The 17,660-nt window shown below is 46.5% G+C and overlaps 1 protein-coding gene across 2 annotated transcripts in view; it reads right to left on the bottom strand.

Annotated features, from left to right (window-relative positions):
- Nucleotides 1–17,660, bottom strand: part of ZFYVE26 (zinc finger FYVE-type containing 26) — a 273,412-nt gene that overhangs the window by 134,252 nt on the left and 121,500 nt on the right. For both annotated transcript variants that reach the window (XM_030215525.1, XM_030215526.1), the window contains exon 25: nucleotides 7,557–7,800. In XM_030215525.1, coding sequence (XP_030071385.1) covers nucleotides 7,557–7,800 — 244 coding nt within the window. The remainder of the gene's footprint in view (nucleotides 1–7,556; nucleotides 7,801–17,660) is intronic.

Genomic DNA, 17,660 nt, shown 5'->3' with positions numbered 1-17,660 from the left:
GCCCAAGTTGCCGCCTTGCATATCTCTTCCAAGGAGACGGATCCGGCCTCTGCCATCGAGGCCGCCTGAGCTCTCGTGGAGTGAGCCTTCAGCTGGATAGGCGGCACCTTCCCCGCGGCCACATAAGCCGCTGCAATGGCTTCCTTGACCCATCTTGCCACTGTAGGCTTAGCAGCCTGCAGACCCTTACGAGGACCTGCAAACAGGACAAACAGATGATCCGATTTCCGGAAATCATTGGTCACTTCCAAGTATCTGATGATGACTCGTCTCACATCCAGATATTTAAGAGCAGAGTACTCCTCTGGGTAGTCCTCCCTACGAAAGGAAGGGAGACAGAGCTGCTGATTCACATGGAAGCGAGAAACAATCTTGGGCAGGAAGGAAGGCACTGTGCGAATAGTCACTCCTGCCTCAGTGAACTGCAGAAAAGGCTCTCGACATGAGAGCGCCTGGAGCTCGGAAACTCTTCTGGCTGAAGTGATAGCCACCAAAAAGACTGCTTTCAACGTCAGGTCTTTCAGCGATGCCCTCGACAAGGGTTCAAAAGGCGGCTTCTGCAATGCTCTTAGTACCAGGTTGAGATTCCACGCAGGCACCACTGAGTGCAGAGGAGGGCGCAGGTGATTAACTCCCTTGAGAAAGCGCACCACATCTGGCTGCGAAGCCAGGGAAGCACCCTTCAGGCGGCCCCTGAAGCAAGCCAGAGCCGCTACCTGGACTTTAAGGGAACTGAGCGACAGGCCTTTCTCCAGACCTTCTTGCAGGAACGCCAACACTGAAGAAATTGGAGCAGTGAAGGGAGAAAGTGAGCCTGCTTCACACCACGCTGCAAAGATACGCCAAACCCTGGCGTAAGCAGTAGAAGTAGAGCGCTTCCTCACTCTCAGCATAGTGGCGATGACCTTGTCTGAGAAGCCCTTCTTCCTCAGACGCTACCGCTCAATAGCCAGGCCGTAAGACCAAAGGGGGAGGGAACCTCCATCACCACGGGACCCTGATGTAACAGGCCCTGCTCCACTGACAGCCGCAGAGGATCATCGACTGAGAGCCTGATCAAGTCCGCATACCAGGGACGCCTGGGCCAATCCGGACCCACCAGGATGACCCTGCCGGGATGCTTTGCCACCCGGTCTAGCACCCTGCCCAACATGGGCCAGGGCGGGAACACATAGAGAAGCTCTTGTGTCGGCCACTGTTGGAGAAGAGCATCTACTCCCAGGGATCGAGGGTCCCGTCCTCTGCTGAAAAAGCGCGGCACTTGGCAATTGGCCGATGACGCCATCAGATCTAGGCTCGGCTGGCCCCAGCGCTTCGTGATGTCTAAGAACGCCTGAGCAGATAGCTGCCACTCTCCGGGCTCCAAGGTATGGCGACTGAGAAAGTCCGCCTTGACATTCATGACTCCGGCAATGTGGGCTGCTGAAAGCTGCTCCAGGTTCACTTCCGCCCACTGGCAAAGATTCATAGCCTCCTTGGCTAGAGGGGCGCTCTTGGTACCTCCCTGGCGGTTGACATAGGCCACAGCCGTGGCATTGTCCGACAGGACCCGTACAGGCTTCAACACCAGTACCGGGATGAACTCCAAAAGCGCCAACCGAATGGCTCTGAGTTCCAGGAGGTTGATAGACCACTTTGCCTCTGCAGGAGACCAGAGCCCCTGCGCTGTCCTTCCCAAGCAGTGGGCTCCCCAGCCCGACAACGAGGTGTCCGTCGTGACGACAATCCACTCTGGGGTCACCAGAGGCATTCCCGCAGACAACTTGTCCGTCTGCATCCACCAGCTCAGCGCCTTGCGCACTGCTGGGTCCAAGGGAAGGCGCACAGCATAATCCTCCGACATCGGAGTCCAGCGCTGCAGCAAAGAGAGTTGAAGCGGTCTCATATGAGCCCTGGCCCAGGGCACTACTTCCATCGTGGCCGTCATAGAGCCCAACAGCTGCACATAGTCCCAAGCCCGACGGGGAGAGGCTACTAGGAACTGGTCCACCTGAGCCTGAAGCTTGACAATCCGATTGTCTGGCAGGAACACTCTGCCCACTTGGGTGTCGAATCGAACTCCCAGATACACCAGGGACTGAGTCGGGCGCAGCTGGCTCTTCTTCCAGTTGATGATCCATCCCAGGGAGCTCAAAAGAGCAACTACCCGGTCCATAGCTTTGCCGCACTCTGCATAAGAGGGGGCTCGGATCAACCAGTCGTCCAGATAAGGATGGACTTGTACTCCTTCCTTTAGCAGGAAGGCCGCTATGACCCCCATTACTTTGGAAAAGGTCCGCGGAGCAGTAGCCAGCCCGAAAGGGAGGGCTCTGAACTGGAAGTGTCGTCTCAGGACTGTAAAACGCAGAAAGCGTTGGAGAGGAGGCCAGATGGGAATATGCAGGTACGTTTCCTTGATGTCCAAGGAAGCCAAGAACTCTCCTGCCTTCACTGCCGCTATAACAGAGCGGAGAGTCTCCATGCGAAAGTGCCTCACTTTCCAGGCCCGATTGACCCCTTAGAGGTCGAGGATAGGCCGGACAGAACCTCCTTTCTTTGGAACCACAAAGTAAATGGAGTAACGTCCCTTGCCAATCTGATTTTTTGGCACCGGAACGACCGCACCCAGGCGGATCAGGTTGTCCAAGGTCTGCTGCACTACCACAGCTTGACCGGAGACTTGCAGGGAGAGAGTACAAACCCGTCTCTTAAGGGTTGGCAGAACTCTAGCTTGTAGCCGTCTCTGATGACTTCCAGCACCCACGCGTCTGAAGTTATAGTGGTCTACTCGCCCCGAAACGAGGACAGCCGTCCTCCAATCTGCACTGGGGCGTGGACCAAGGCCCCGTCATTGGGTACGAGACCCTGGGGGAGGACCGGAGGGAGCACCTCCGGGACGGCGGTCTCTGCGAAAGGAATGCTGCTTGGGGGAGAAATTCCTCTTGAAGGAAGAGGGAGCAGAGGAACCCGACTTGCCCGGGCGGTATGGAGGTATCGGGACGAGTACTAACCCGAGCCCTGACCTCTGGTAATTTCTTGCCCTTAGACGTGCCGAGATCGGTCACGATTTTGTCCAGCTCGACCCCAAAGAGCAGCTTGCCTTTAAAAGGCAATCTAGCCAGGCGGGATTTAGAGGCGTGGTCAGCAGACCAATGTTTCAGCCAAAGCCACCGCCGCGCAGAGACTGTCTGAGCCATGCCTTTAGCTGAGGCTCTCCAGACATCATACAGCAAGTCTGCCAAATAGGCTAAGCCCGATTCCAGGGCCGGCCAATCAGCCCTCAAGGAATGATCCGAGGGGGAAGCCCGCTGCACCATAGTCCGGCACGCCCTGGCCACATAGGAGCCGCAAACTGAGGCCTGCAAACTTAAAGCAGCTGCCTCCAAGGACGACCTTAAGGCCGCCTCCAATCTTCTGTCTTGGGCGTCCTTTAGGGCCGTGCCACCTTCCACCGGCAACGCCGTTTTCTTAGTCACCGCAGTGATTAAAGAATCCACGGTAGGCCACAGATAGGCCTCACGTTCACTCACAGCCAAAGGATAGAGGCGGGACATAGCCCTAGCCACTTTAAGGCTCGTTCCGGGACATCCCATTGAGCCGCAATTAAGGTGTGCATGGCATCATGCACGTGGAAGGTTCTAGGCGGGCGCTTCGTCCCCAGCATAATGGCAGAGCCAACAGGGGCTGAGGGAGAGACGTCCTCCGGAGAGGAAATCTTCAAAGGGTCCATGGCCTGTAACAACAGGTTGGGCAAATCCTCTGGGCTAAAAAGCCGCGCTGCAGAGGGGTCATCCGCTCCATCCGAGCGGGGATCTATCTCCTCCAAGGAATCCGCAAAGGATCGTTGGGAGACCTCAGACACGCTGCCCTCATCTACATCGGAGGAGACAAAAGTCCTCCAAGGCCTGGAAATCAACCCGAGGGCGTTTACCTCTGGGAACCTCAACCTCTTTATCAGAAGAGGGAGCAGGGGCAGCGTTTTGCATGAGGAAAGCCTGATGCAGCAGCAAAACAAACTCGGGGGAGAAACCCCCCAGACTGTGCACTTCCGCAGCCTGGGCAACAGCCCTAGACGCACTCTCAACCGGCGCTCGCAATAGCGGGGGAGAGACATGCTGCGCATCCAAAATGGCGTCCGGCGCGAAACTCCGTGAAGGAGCCGCGCGGGAAGAACGGCGCTTAACTTTAGCCGCTTTTGTGCCGTCGCCCAAATTAAGGGCGTTCATGGCATTAATGTCTCCAACCTCAAGGGCGACCCCGAAGAAGCCGTCCGAGCCGCGTGGCCGGCCAAGATGGCGGAGGCGAGGAGCGGGGGATGGGCGTTTATGGCGGGAAAAAACCGCCACGCCGGAGGAACGACCGGGACATTCATCGGTCACTAAACTATCACCCATCAAGGGCGAATCAGGTTGTAAAACCCCCGCATCCCCTCTAGAAGCGCTCCAGCGATCCGGGGAGCGACCCTTTGCGCCCTCGCCCTCCGACGCCATTGCCACGAGGAGAAGAATCGGGGAACCCCCTGCCCGCTATAAAAAGGTAAAATTACCTGCTTGCCGCTCCGAGCTGTAACGAACTGGTGTCCCAGTGAGTAGCTGCAATGAACGTTTAAAGAAACGTCGAATTAAACGCCTTTAAAGACGTTTAAAAATATATATATATTTTTTTTTTTTTTTTTTTAAACGGAGCCAGCGGGAGGGGGGAGAAAAGGAGGGACCTGGCACCACCAGGTTTGCACTTGCTCAAAAGAGCCCTCAACCCCAGGCCTCAACAAAACCTAAGGATTAGGCTTGGAGGCCTAGCCAGAGCTGCTGCTGTGTGTGACCACCACCTGCTGAGATAGAGAACATACTGGGGGGGGTTTCCGGCAGCACATGACCACATATAGGGAGGCAAAAGTTTGCTCTCTATCTCCACCTGCTGGTAGATGGACACAACCCACCAGTCTATGGATTGATCAGCTTGATGATATGGAAGTCCCATTTCCCCCCCTTTCCCTTTCAGTAGAGCCCTTGGTTTGGAGCCACAAGGTCAAGCCCAGATAATGGGAAAAATATGAGACCCTTAGGTAGTAAAGTGACCACTGCACTTTCAAAGGATTTCTGTTGACATTAAGTTCCCATGACAATGGAAAGTTTTCATTCCTTAAAATGTATTTACATCTGCTGTTTTAAAGATTTATATTTTTTATTTTATTTCAAAAATTTTATTACTGGAAAATGTTATTTTACTAACGGTTTTGTTCAGTTATGAAAGGTAGTTAAGCAAATATGCAAACACACATATCACTTCCTGAATCCATGGTAATGTAAAGATTCTTTAGATGACTGAATTCCCTTTAAAAGGATTTTGAGAAACAAGCATTTCGAGTTTGCTTCTGGTTGACTAATAGACAGTAAGGGAAACCAGAGACCATATATGCTCTAGAGCAGAAGTTACCAACATGTAGTCCGTGAGACCATTACAGGAGGCCCTTGGGACACACAGAAAAGGGTCTTTCCATGCTGCTAATCATGTGAGCAAAATACACAGACTACTGTAGAGCATCAGCAGCCGTGGAGGACAGAAGAAGTAGTAACAGGATGGGATCAGAGGTGGCTGCACAGAGCAGAAGCCAAAACAGTCATGGGGGTAAGGCCAGTAGTGGTGGTGATGGTGTGGGGTTGGGTGGGAAGGGATCAGAGGCAGCCATGAAGGCTGGAAGTAGGAGTGCAAGAATCAGCCTCAGCCAGAGAGAGAAGAGATACTAATAATGAAGGCTAGTTGGAGACTGCCTAGTAGGGTAGGGAATGGCTGGGGAGAGAAAGATGGCTGGAGACTGGTTAGGAAGAAAGTGTGGTTGGGGGAGTAAAAGAGACAGGGAGACTACTGGGGGAGAGAAAGCAACTACTGGGGGATTGGCTGGGAGAAGGGAGAGAGACTAGTAGAGACAAGAAGGAGAGGAGAGAAAGAGGGCTAGTGGAGACAGGTTTGGTACTGAGAGGAGAGAATGTGGGAAAGAGTGATTGGGATGAACTGTGGGATCCTTTAAACTTTTGGAGATTAATAAGGGTCCAAACAAACAAAAAAGTTGAGATTCTCTGATTTACAGATTTTATTGCTCAGCTTCCAGGCTGTCATGTCCTATTTTAATAACCTTGACAGGTAGGACCAGGGCTCGATTATATAGTTCAAAATCCTCTGAGATGGGTCACTTTACTGTAATTTTAGAGGAAGGAAGCTATTATCCTAGCCTCCTGACACCTATGGCAAAGAGAAAGCATGCACAACATATGACAACTAGGAGACGTTAATTTTTTTTAAATTAAAAATCCAAAATTACTACTATTGTTACAGATCCCTTTAGGAAACTAAACATCAGTAAAAATACCTCATCTCTGCTAAACACACACAGCATGAACAGATTTTCACCAACCAAATACAGAATAAGGGACTATAAATTAAAAATAGAAGCATTCAGGCAAAAACCAGTCTGAAAAACACCTTTGATTCCTATGTCCTCTATTCACTTTGCCTTCCCTCCACACTTCATCCATCCACCTATGGCAGGAGAAAAGCAACAGTGCTTTTTATCTACAAATGCTTTCCTCCTCTAGCTTACTATGAAGTTTGATCTGCATAGGCCTCACAAGTTGCCATAAAGCTACAGATCCACAGTACAGCTCAAACTTCATAATGAGCTTGTAGAGGAAGAACCAGGAAGTCCTAGATAAGAAATATGGCTGCTGCTTTGCCCTTACACAGCAGGGCAGATGAGGTCTGCTAGAGTGGGGTAAAGGAGAGAAAAGGACTGGTGAAGGGTCCCAAGAAGGATTAAATGGCCACACTGTTGCCCCTGGCCCAAAAGAAGTCAGGTAAACATGCACTCTTTCTGAATTACCGATTCTTTGCTGGACACAGCACCTATAGCAAAAGGTCACATTAGTCATAGGATCATTATAGCTCTAAACAAGGGGTTCTCTACCCACTTCTCAGGATGCACCAAGCCAGTCTGGATTTCAAGATATTTGCAAAGATGTACCAGACATTTGCATGCACTGCCTCCATTGTATGCAAAACTATCCCATGTATGTTCATTGTGGGTATCATGCAAACCTGAATGTCTGGGTGTGTCCCACAGACTAGGTTAAAACCCCTGCTCCAATACATCAAAAAATATGATCTTCTCTCTCATTATTCCTACTGAAAATAGAAGGCTCTTCATGATGTTTCCTTGCAGGTCTTAACTTGTTTTATAATTTATAAATAAAACTTACTATATGGCAGGTAAAATTAAGCAGAATAGATTAGACAATGCAGGGTAAAGCACAATTCACTATCAAATAGAAATTCAGTTGTAAACATAAATCTCCTCTTGGTTAGATATACAAAGAGATATATGAATTGGATTATACACATACTGAGCTGATTCTGTAAACACCTCTTCAGGTACACATATGAGAGGAGACTGTGGAAGAATGTAGTCAGTAATAGAAAAATTTGAACTGAAGCACAAATTAGGGTTCTTGAAGTTAGGCTGCCTCCTGTGAATCATTGCAAAAAGAAAAAACCCTTCCCCTAGTTTGATTTTCTCTAATCACCTGGTCTTCTCTCTCGTTCTTCAGGGAAGTCCAATGCTTTCCCTGCATAAGTGGTCAGCAAACTGTCTACGTCTTCTGTAGTGAAACCAGCCTCCTGCCCAGCTAGAAGCTGGTACAGCATTTGCACGGCAATAGCAACCCAATCAACTTTCATATTCATGAGGAGCTGCTCCAGAATAAGGAGAGGTCTGGAGACCAGATGTTCGTAGTCTTTATAAGCTGATTCAGGAAGAGCCATCAGTACCTGCAAGGAATAAGAATGAAAGGGGACATAATACAGGTACCCCTCAGCTTCCAATTCCATCTCTCATGGATGCACCACCAACATGCCATGCATTTGTTATGTGTCCATCTCAACTCTTCCATAGTGCTGCCACCACTTATTACATTGCTTTTCTTTCTGATTTCAGTGCTTTCTAGGATATAGCTATTGAAAGTCTTACTCAACTTAGTAATGATCAGAGTTTTCTCATCCTGACTGAATTTTACTTGACCCCTGTATATTCCAACGTCTAGTTCATGCATTTAGGGGCACAGCTATTCATGGTCTCATTATCATCGTCTCTCTGAGTCTGAAAGCAAGTCTTTCTCCACAACCACATCCTGATGGGATATACTTGCAATATCTTTTTACATAGCCTTTTTGTTTCCGCTTTATAACCAAATCTCAAATATCTGACTTTCTCCTTCTTCTAACAGGCACCATCTATAGTACTGAGTAATACCACAGAACTACTCTTCTACAAATGTTTGATGGTTTGTTATATCATATAAGAAGAAATTAGGTCTTACCTTCTAATTTTCTTTCCTTTAGTCTCAACAGATCAGTCCAGAACTTGTGTTATGCCTATCTACCAGCAGGTAGAGACAGAGAGTACAACGGAGCTCTGCCATAAAGGACACTGTGCAGCTGATCCAATTCAGTATCTTGATAACAAAGCAGTAGAACTTACTGGAGTCATAATCCCTTTCACAATCTTCATGCCAGAAGGAAGATGTATAGGCTGATTCAAATAAAAGGTACAGACTACTTTTGGGAGAAAGGAAGGGACTGTCCTAATGGTAACTTCTGCTTCTCAGAATAAAAGGGGTCCCTGCAAGAGGGCCTGGATCTTAGACAGTCTCTTCAGCTGAAATTATGGCCACTAAGAAGGTCGTCTAAAGGGTGAGATCCTTTACTTTCCAGAGAGGCTCACATGGAACTTTCTAAAGTGCCCTAAACATTAAGTTGAGATTCCACTTCAGAAAACTCAATTGGAGGGGGAGTATCTAACTAGCTTACTCTTTTTAAGGAAAGGACAACATCCAGATATGCCATTAAGGAAGAGTTCTGAAGGTGGCCCCTAAGGCAGGAAAGTGCCACCACCTGCACTTTAAGGGAATTTAATGCTAGATATTTCCTAAATCCTTCCTGTGAGAATGCCAAAACTTGGGCCAAGGAAGACTGGAGGGCTGTAACTCAGAGCACCATGACTGAAAGGTTCTCCAAATTCTACTATAAGTAGATTTTCCTAGCCTGAAGTAGAATGGCAATGACACCATCAGCATATCCCTTTTTCTTTAATCTGGACCTTTCAAGAGCCAAGCTACAAGACCAAATGGAGAAGGATCTTCCATGAGGATCGGATCTTGAGAGAGAAAACCGCTGTGGAATAGCTGAACTGGTTTGTCTATCGACAGACAAATGAGATCTGCATACAAGGGTCTCCTAGACCAAATCGGGGGCCACTAGTACCACACGTCTCAGGTGGCAAGTGATTTGACAGAGAACCCTATCACTGGCCAAGAGAGAATATGTTCAGTAGAAAATTTGGTGGCCAAGGCTGAAGAACAACAACCAGACCCTTCAAAAACCTGAACTCCTTCCAACGGCTGAAGATGATAACTGTATTCCTGAGTAGTGGGAGATCAGTGAGTGAGGAGTGTGTGCTGGAGTGGTCTTATGTGTGTTCTCGCCCAAGGATGCAGCTGTCATTGTTCCGAGTAGCTGCATACAGTCCAATGCTCAAAGCATCTGCAGCAATTGGTGTACCTGAGTCTGAATCTTCTGTCTCCTCAAGGCATGGAGGCATACCTTTCTGGCCAGAGTGTCATATTCTCAAATATTTGAGGGAGTGCTAGGAGTGAGATGACTCCTGATCCCCTCATGCTGCAGGAAGGTTACTACCCCAACCATAACCTTTGAAAATGTTCTTGGTACTATAGAGAGGTCAAAAAGCATCCCTTGAAACTGGAAGTGATTGTCAAGGATTATGATGAGGCAAATTAGGTATGTGAAAAAATGCCTCCTTGAGATCCAAATAGGTTAGTTTCTCAGCCGGCTGGACACAAGCAATTACCGACTATAAGGTTTCCACTCTGAAGTGGACTTTGCAAATTCAGTCGATGTGCTTGAAGTCCAGAATTGGAAAGGAGCTTCCTTTCTCTGAAATTACAAAACAGATGGAATACCTTCCAGGTCCCTGTCAGTCCTATGGCATGCGTCTCACTGCTTCCAACAGAATGAGAGTCTAAGGTGATAGGAATAGCCTCTCTCTTGGAAGGTACTTTGCATGGAGACTCCAAGTAAAAGTCTGTGAGGAGTGGGAAAACTCCAACTTCTAACCTTCTCTGATAATTAAGGCCCACTGATCTGAAGTTATCTTGGTCCACTCCTCTAGAAATCTCAAAAGATGACTTCCTTTGAAGCAGGGGCGTAGCCACGGGTGGGCCTGGATGGGCCTAGTCCCACCCAGCAGCGGAGCGGAGGGAGCAGGCAGTGCTGATCCTGCATCTGCCTCCTTCTCTCTGACGGCAGCGCTTCCCAGACGCTGCCTACCGCCGCCACGATCTACCTCCTCCCTCTGTCTCACTCTCAACAGCAGCAGTAGCGTTGCGATTCAAACACGCTGCCTGCCTCCTGCTTCTAACCCGGAAGCGTCTCCTCTGCAGAGGAGACGCTTCCGGGTTAGAAGCAGGAGGTAGGCAGCGTGTTTGAATCGCTACCGCTGCTGTTGAGAATGAGATGTTCCTGCTTCATGTGTGCAAGAGACCCCCCCCCCCCCTTTGTCATGCAAGCCAAAGAGACCTGAGCTGGCCCCGTACAGGTGAGGGAAGTGTCCTATACGGACAGATGTCCAGTGTAGGCTTCTCAGAGGATCCGGAGGAAGGAAAGGACATCGGTATCTGTAGGATCGGATCCTAACGGAGGTGCTTGTGAGCCCAGTGTGCGCTGCTTTCACGCGTCATTTCTAATAATAGCAGAAACCGCTGACTCCATACAGGTGTGATGCATGTGCTTCTGCAGAGCCAGAAAAGGCAGGTCGCTCGCCTCTAAGGCAGAGACAGCCTTGTGGGTACTGATTACTGTAATTGCTTTTGGAAGGATACTCTCCTAACCGTGCATGATTCATAGAAAGAGACATTCTGGAGTCTGCATGTTTAGAGAGCCCAGGAGAGATGCCCTTACTCCGCTCTCTGTACTTCAAATCATATCCCTGTGCTATTAGTAAACTTCCTACTTTGTGGTTGCTTGTTTTCTTGGTTTGATACTGTACAGCTTGTATATGTTAAAAGGCATGTTAGTTTAAAAACTGCCCAAAAGTGTGGGACCCTACCCTAAGGAATATGCAGTGTGGGGTGTTTTTTTTTTTTTTTTTTGGGGGGGGGGGGGGGGGGGGGGAGATAAGGATGGATAACTGCCAGTCCTATTAGCTTTTAGTAGCAACTGTAAAACGTGAAATCCTCTTTTTCAGCATTAATTTACCCTAAAGGGACTGTGGTCACTTTACCAGTCCTATCAGCTTTTAGTACAGCTGCAGGTCAGCATCAAAGGAACAATGGCTTCTTGGGACAGAAAGTTTTATTATTACATGAGCTTGATATACTATTATTAGCATATGTACCTAGCATAGCACTACACAACACAGAATAAAGAAGGCAGAAAAACAAGAGGTGGGGAAAACCTGGGGGGTTGGAGGGAGGGCGGAAGGGGGAGAATGAGGAGGTGAGATTAGATATGGCAGCAAGCAAACAAGGAGAGCAGGGGAAAGTGAGCTACATTGATGCAGCTCCCCTATACTTTGCAGTAGTACCCCAAACCCTGTTTATCTGCATATCTATAAAGAGTCGGAGCTAGGCTTGCTGTTTGCGAAGATTTATACTTCAGTTTCATAGACTGACATAGAGAAGCTACAAATCTATGCTTTACAATGGGTCAGAAGGTCACTTTCACTTGTTGCTCATTGTCATTCATATCTCATAACAAACTTCCTTTCATACTACGTGACTTAAGTTTTTCCACTAAACATTTAATATCAACTTATCTGAAAAAGGCCCTGAATCACTTGCCACTGTGGGGTAGTTGGAAATGTCCAATAAAGTCCTTCAAACTTTTAGTAATCTTCAGACCTCAAAACGGTTCATTTTCAAGCATATTTTTATAGGAAATAGCCCTTGATTTCGGTCGGGAGCTGTTCTGAAACTGAAGTTACTGGATTTAGGGGTAGTGGTAATTCAAAGTAGCTTGCATAAACAGTGGTGAAACTATGGAGCGATCATGAGTAGAGGTCATTATAATGATTGGAACATGTCCACTTTGAGAATCAGGTGCTCAACATTAAAAGTTTATATTTATTTACTTATTTATGGCATTTTATCCCACATTAAACATGAATTAGATTGGAACCTGGGATCATTTAATGTTTTTTTTCCTGGAGAGAGTAATGCATTGCCTCCCCCACCCCCCAGGCTCTCTCCCCGGCTATAGCCAGCTCTGCAATTTTGAGGGGAGGTGCACAGAGGTGGACTGGGGAGAGAGCCTGTTGTTAAACATTTACCAGCACACCACTGTCTAGTGCCCACCCATCCAACCTGTTGGCCCACCCAAAAATTGACTTCTGGCTACGCCACTGCTTTGAAGGGGGTGGAAAAGTGAACAGAACCCCATTACTGTGAACAGGAAACAGTGGACAAGTTAGGATTTTGTCTCTTCAAAAGGGCAGCTGCTTTGACTGAAAACATAGCTTTTGAAATGTACGTTTGGCATCCCGGAAACAAGAGCAGGAGCAGGACCAAGATGAGCAAAAAGATAGTTTAAGCTTATCCCTCAGGTTAGTGCTGGTTTTTAGATTCTCCCATGTCTTTAAACTTTTCTAGATCTTCTCCAAGCATTAATTTCCCATGAAAGGGGAGTTCATCCTTGGAAGCAGCATCAGCCACCCAGTGCGTTAAGCCAGAGTAAACACCTGGCTGATATTGCCAAGGCCATTTCTTTAACTGAGGCCCTGAGGACATCATAAAGCACATCTGCTAAATCTGGCCAACCTTGCCTCTAGTGATGGAAAAATCCAAGAAAGACAGAACATCTGACTGCTGCTGTGAATCACTAGCCAGCTGAACCCAGAGGAGACAAGCTTGGGCAGCATAACAGCCACAAACCTTTGCCTGGAGGCATAAAGAAACCAGTTCATATGACAGTTTCAAGGATGCTTCAAGTCTGTGGTCATGTACATCCTTAAAGGTAGTGCTGCCTCCTACAGGAATTGTAGTTTTTATTCTGTGACAACTATAACCAATGTGTCCACCTTAAGGAGCTTAAGTTTATCTGATCCTCAGGGAGGAGAGGATATAGCAAAGACATAGCCCGAGCTACTTTAAGGTTGGCATCGGGGGTATTCTACTGTACAGAAATCAGCTTTTGCATGGTGGCATGAATGTAAAAGGCTTTAGAAGGCTTCTTAGTTCTAGACATAAATCGAATCAGATATAGATACAGATCCCCATCCCTGAAGAGATATTGAGTACCTCCAGTTCCTTTGTAATTAGTGCATTAAGTTCCTTGCTGCTGTTGAATTACCACCATCCTCTAAAGCAGACTTCTCCAAGTTTAGTCCTTGAGGGCCGCAAAGAGGCCAGGTTTGAATTCATTACATTACATTAAAAGTATCACGAAATGCCTAAGCACTACACCTAGCACTCACCTGTGGTTAACCCTATGGCCACATAGAGGGTCTGTCCCAGCACTGCCCAGGCCCGCTCGCACCCGCTCCTACACTGGCATACCCTCCACCCACTGACTGGGTCCCGCTTGCCTCTGTCCAAGTCTCCCATCTACAAGTTATTCCCCTGATTGTTTCTAAGGACAATGGGGCCACAATCCCAGGGGTCCCACAGTTCCTAGAAAATACCCATAAATCAAAAACACAAACCATCAGGATTTCTAGTCAGACCACAACAACACAGCTAACAAACTATTAGGTTTTGTTATCATAAAAAAGGTAGAACAGTGAACGGTAAAAAGGTGTAAACAGAACTCAATATTAAAACTAACTAAACACTTCTTACTACCTAAGTAGCACCTGGGGAGTTCATGAAAAATAGCTGCTCAAAGGATTTGAACTGAGTCTCAGTGCAGAGGTCTTCACTCTCCACACTCCCACTCTGAGATTGGAGAAATTCCAACACTGGCTAGATCTTAGACTTCAAAGCCAATCAGGGCCCAGAGCACTGGCACTAAGGAGTTTCTGGCTAATGGCACTTCAGGTTACTCTCCTCCCAAGGGTTTTCTTCTTTTCCTGTGGGAAGATAAAGGTCTGCTTTCTTTTCAGTTTGTAACAGCTATAGAGCAGAGGATGGACACAACCTGCTGGCCGAACAAGGGAAATGCACTGAAAGAAAGGTGTCATTAAAGCAACAATACAAAATCATAAGCATGAATTCCCCTGTCTTGACACAAAAGGATTCTATTCCACAATGACCTACACAGTTCCATGCGGGTAACAGAATCATAAAAGATACCAGAAAAAACATCTGGGACTATACACAATAGAACTTGATCTAAATGTAAATCATTTCACATATTTCTCAAACAGAACTGCTTTAAGCTGTTTACGAAAAGATTGAAAATCAGTTAAGGAATGAACAACTAATGGTAAAGCATTCCAAACTGTCACAACTTGATAGGGAATACAGACCAATAACTGTTTTAGATATTTTTTTTCCATTTTATATTTATTCTTTTATTTATATTACACAAGTAATAAACTTGTTATATGTAACTCAGGGAAAAATACAAAACTAATATATTCTCCTATACAGAGCAAAACAAGAAGAAATGATTTTTTTTTAAACACTAACTTCGTATTTATCCATTCCTTAGACCACAAATATTGGGAGAGTGGCTTAAATCAAAGAAATCACAGTAGTATAAAGTTAACAAGTAAGGCCCATGCCCGCCCACATCTATTCCATATTCAGCCTGATAAACAGGTGTTATTACCCTGCTACCCTCTTCAGGTCTATGAAAGATCTAAGCTCTTATATTTAGATTGCAATATAATTAAAACTTTAATAAATTAGATTGACACAGTAAAACTTTGAGTAATTACATTGGTAAGTTGATATATATTTGTAATCAGATTGCAATTAACTCAGTAGGGATATACTATACATTTACATGGATAAGCTAGAAAGAAAGTAGCCCCCAAATACTTTATTTCTTCTCTCATATCCAGAAAACTTCTCAGTTTATCTTGAGCAGATCTAGTAACGTTTGGAAATAGCCATAATTTTTGGCCACAGAACTTTTGATGAGCATTCTTAAAATACAACTTCAAAATAGCATTGAAATCCTGCTCAAATACAAATGAGACCAATAGTGTAGCCCTTTTTGTTACTTCTGATAATGAGTCCTCCAAAATCAAATAAATGTCTCTTAAGTCATCAAATTTCTCCTCTTCCTGGGCCTGTTCCATATCCTCATGAGACCCCCCCCCCCCCCCTTGCTTCTTCTTCACAGAGAGAAAATATATCTTATTTATAGGAGGAATATTTTGAGCAGAAATCTTTAAATTTTCAATTAGGTATTTTTTGAATAATTTTAAGGGAAGGACTCCAACAGGCCTTGGGAAATTTAGTATCTTCATATTCAGACGTCTATTATAATTTTCAATTTGTTCTATTTTCTGACGTATAACCAAATTGTCTTTCATAACTGCTGAGATATTATCCTTAATATTGGAAACATCAGTTGGTATTTTTTTACCTGATCATTAAAGTCCTGCTTTAATTTGTCCATCAACTTGGAGAGCTGTTCCACCATTGAAACCAGATTTGTTGTTTCCCGAGTTGATTTTGTAATCGAGGAATTCAATCTCTCAATTGCCTGCCAGAAGGTATCCAGCGTAACCACCACGGGAGGGTTCAATAGTCCCTTCTTGTCCAAGATCTCAGATATCACTGTTAATCGCTCCGATGAAAAGCCATTACCACAGGCCCCAATACATGCGCCTTCTGTGTTCTTGGAGCCTGCCTTCTCTTCCCACGACACGGCGGGGCATGGTGGTATCTCGGCTTCCGGAGGAGAGCGATGTTTCATATTCCAAAGGCGTTGAGGTTCCTCCCTCGGCGCACAAAGCAGAACTTCCTCCGGTTTCATTCTGTGGGCACCAGAGAGTGAAGCTATCAAGGGTTTGCTGTTTTGGGGAAGAACCAGGGGCAGGTAACGGTAAAGTCCTTACTATCCCTTTTCTTTTAGTATGCGGCATAATGGCAAACAGGAATCAAAGTCTAGGAAACTTCAGCAAACTATTCCGAGCCTCTCAGCGTGTCAGCGCCATCTTGGCCACTCCCCTCTTAGATATTTAACTAAATTTAACTGGGGGATATCCTGAAAACCAAGCCCATTTCCAGCCCTCAAGGATTGAACTTGAACAAGCCTGTTCTAAAGGGTCCCCAAACATTGAAGTGAATAGAAGCTATGGTGAAAGCTGTATACAGCCTAGGACCTGAGGCAACAGATTCAGTGTCAAAATCCAGCTGGCTCTCTACCTATCTCCTCTTAGGAGAAGCTTGATGCTGGATCTGAAGAAAGGGACCAGGAAGCTCCTCTGAAGGCTGTGCTCGCTAACAAGCCTGGTGGAGCAAGAGTACAAATTCTGGCAAAAATCGAGTAGCAGAACCAAGAGAGTCTAAAATTCCTGCAGAAGCATTTCCTATACTCTGGTGAAGAAGATTTGTTGAAGGAACTGCTAGAGGGGATGGCAACACACTGCCCAAAGCCATAAGCTGTGCAGGAGAATCAAAGATGACCACACCACTGGCCCACAGCCTGAGGAGAATTAAGTTGAACCAACCAAAAGATCATACTGCTGCACCATGTCGAGAACCAAACCAAATCCCTCACAGCTTCTAGGAAAGATGACTCAGATCAAAGGGAAGGAGGAGACAAATTGCACACTGATCAGCTTCTACAAGCAAAAAAGTGTTTGATGGACTCAGCCAGCAGTGCTATCGGGACTGCAAAGAAAGTGAAAGAGAAACGTAAGTACTCACTAGAACCAAGGCAATAACCCCCCCCCCCCCCCAAAGAATTAGGCAAATAATGTAGAAATTGCTTCCATAGGCTTCTTTGGATGGTCAAATGCTACACAGGCTGCCAGAACACAGCCCAAATGAAACTCCTCTTAAAGAAGTGACCACGTTTTTCCCCCTTTGTTAAGGAGGTAAGAAAGCAGGCGAAGCAAGAGGATTTGGGGGGGGGGGAGGGGGAGGAGGAATCCAGCACCACAGGGTACACCCTAAAAAAAAGGCCAGGAACGGAAAGCTTTCCCCCCAGCTCAACTGGGCCCCGAGAACTAGGCCAGGAACAAGCGTCGGAAGAACACTCCAGGTTAGCTTCTACCACCTGCCGGAGAAAGAGATATACTGAATTAGAGCACCAGTGCCCTTTATGGAAGAGCTCTGTCGTACTCTCTCTCCACCTACTGGTAGGTGGGCATAACTCAAGTTCTGGACTAATCTGTTGGTCATGCTAAGGAAACTGTCATTTTAGAAACTGCATTTTTTAGAGGCTATTTCATATCAATGCATTTACTACTACTACGAGCTTCTTATTTTTAGGTTTTAACCAACATATGCCAATAAAAACAGCCGCAATGCAAAAAACATTTAAAATAGGTGTTCACTGCATAAACACCAGAAAAACGCCACTCGCACTAGTAACGTCTCTCCCTTCCCTTGACTTGTGTCCTTCCACTCAGTTTTTATGCCTTTTCTGTGCTTCAAGTCCAAGTTCAAATGTACATACTTGATTGCACCAGAAAAGTTACTCCACATACCATACAA

This window comes from Microcaecilia unicolor, chromosome 9, assembly GCF_901765095.1.
Source record: "Microcaecilia unicolor chromosome 9, aMicUni1.1, whole genome shotgun sequence".
NCBI classification, from domain to species: domain Eukaryota; kingdom Metazoa; phylum Chordata; class Amphibia; order Gymnophiona; family Siphonopidae; genus Microcaecilia; species Microcaecilia unicolor.
Note: the sequence above shows the minus strand (reverse complement) of the source record. Positions and strands in the feature narration are given on the sequence as shown.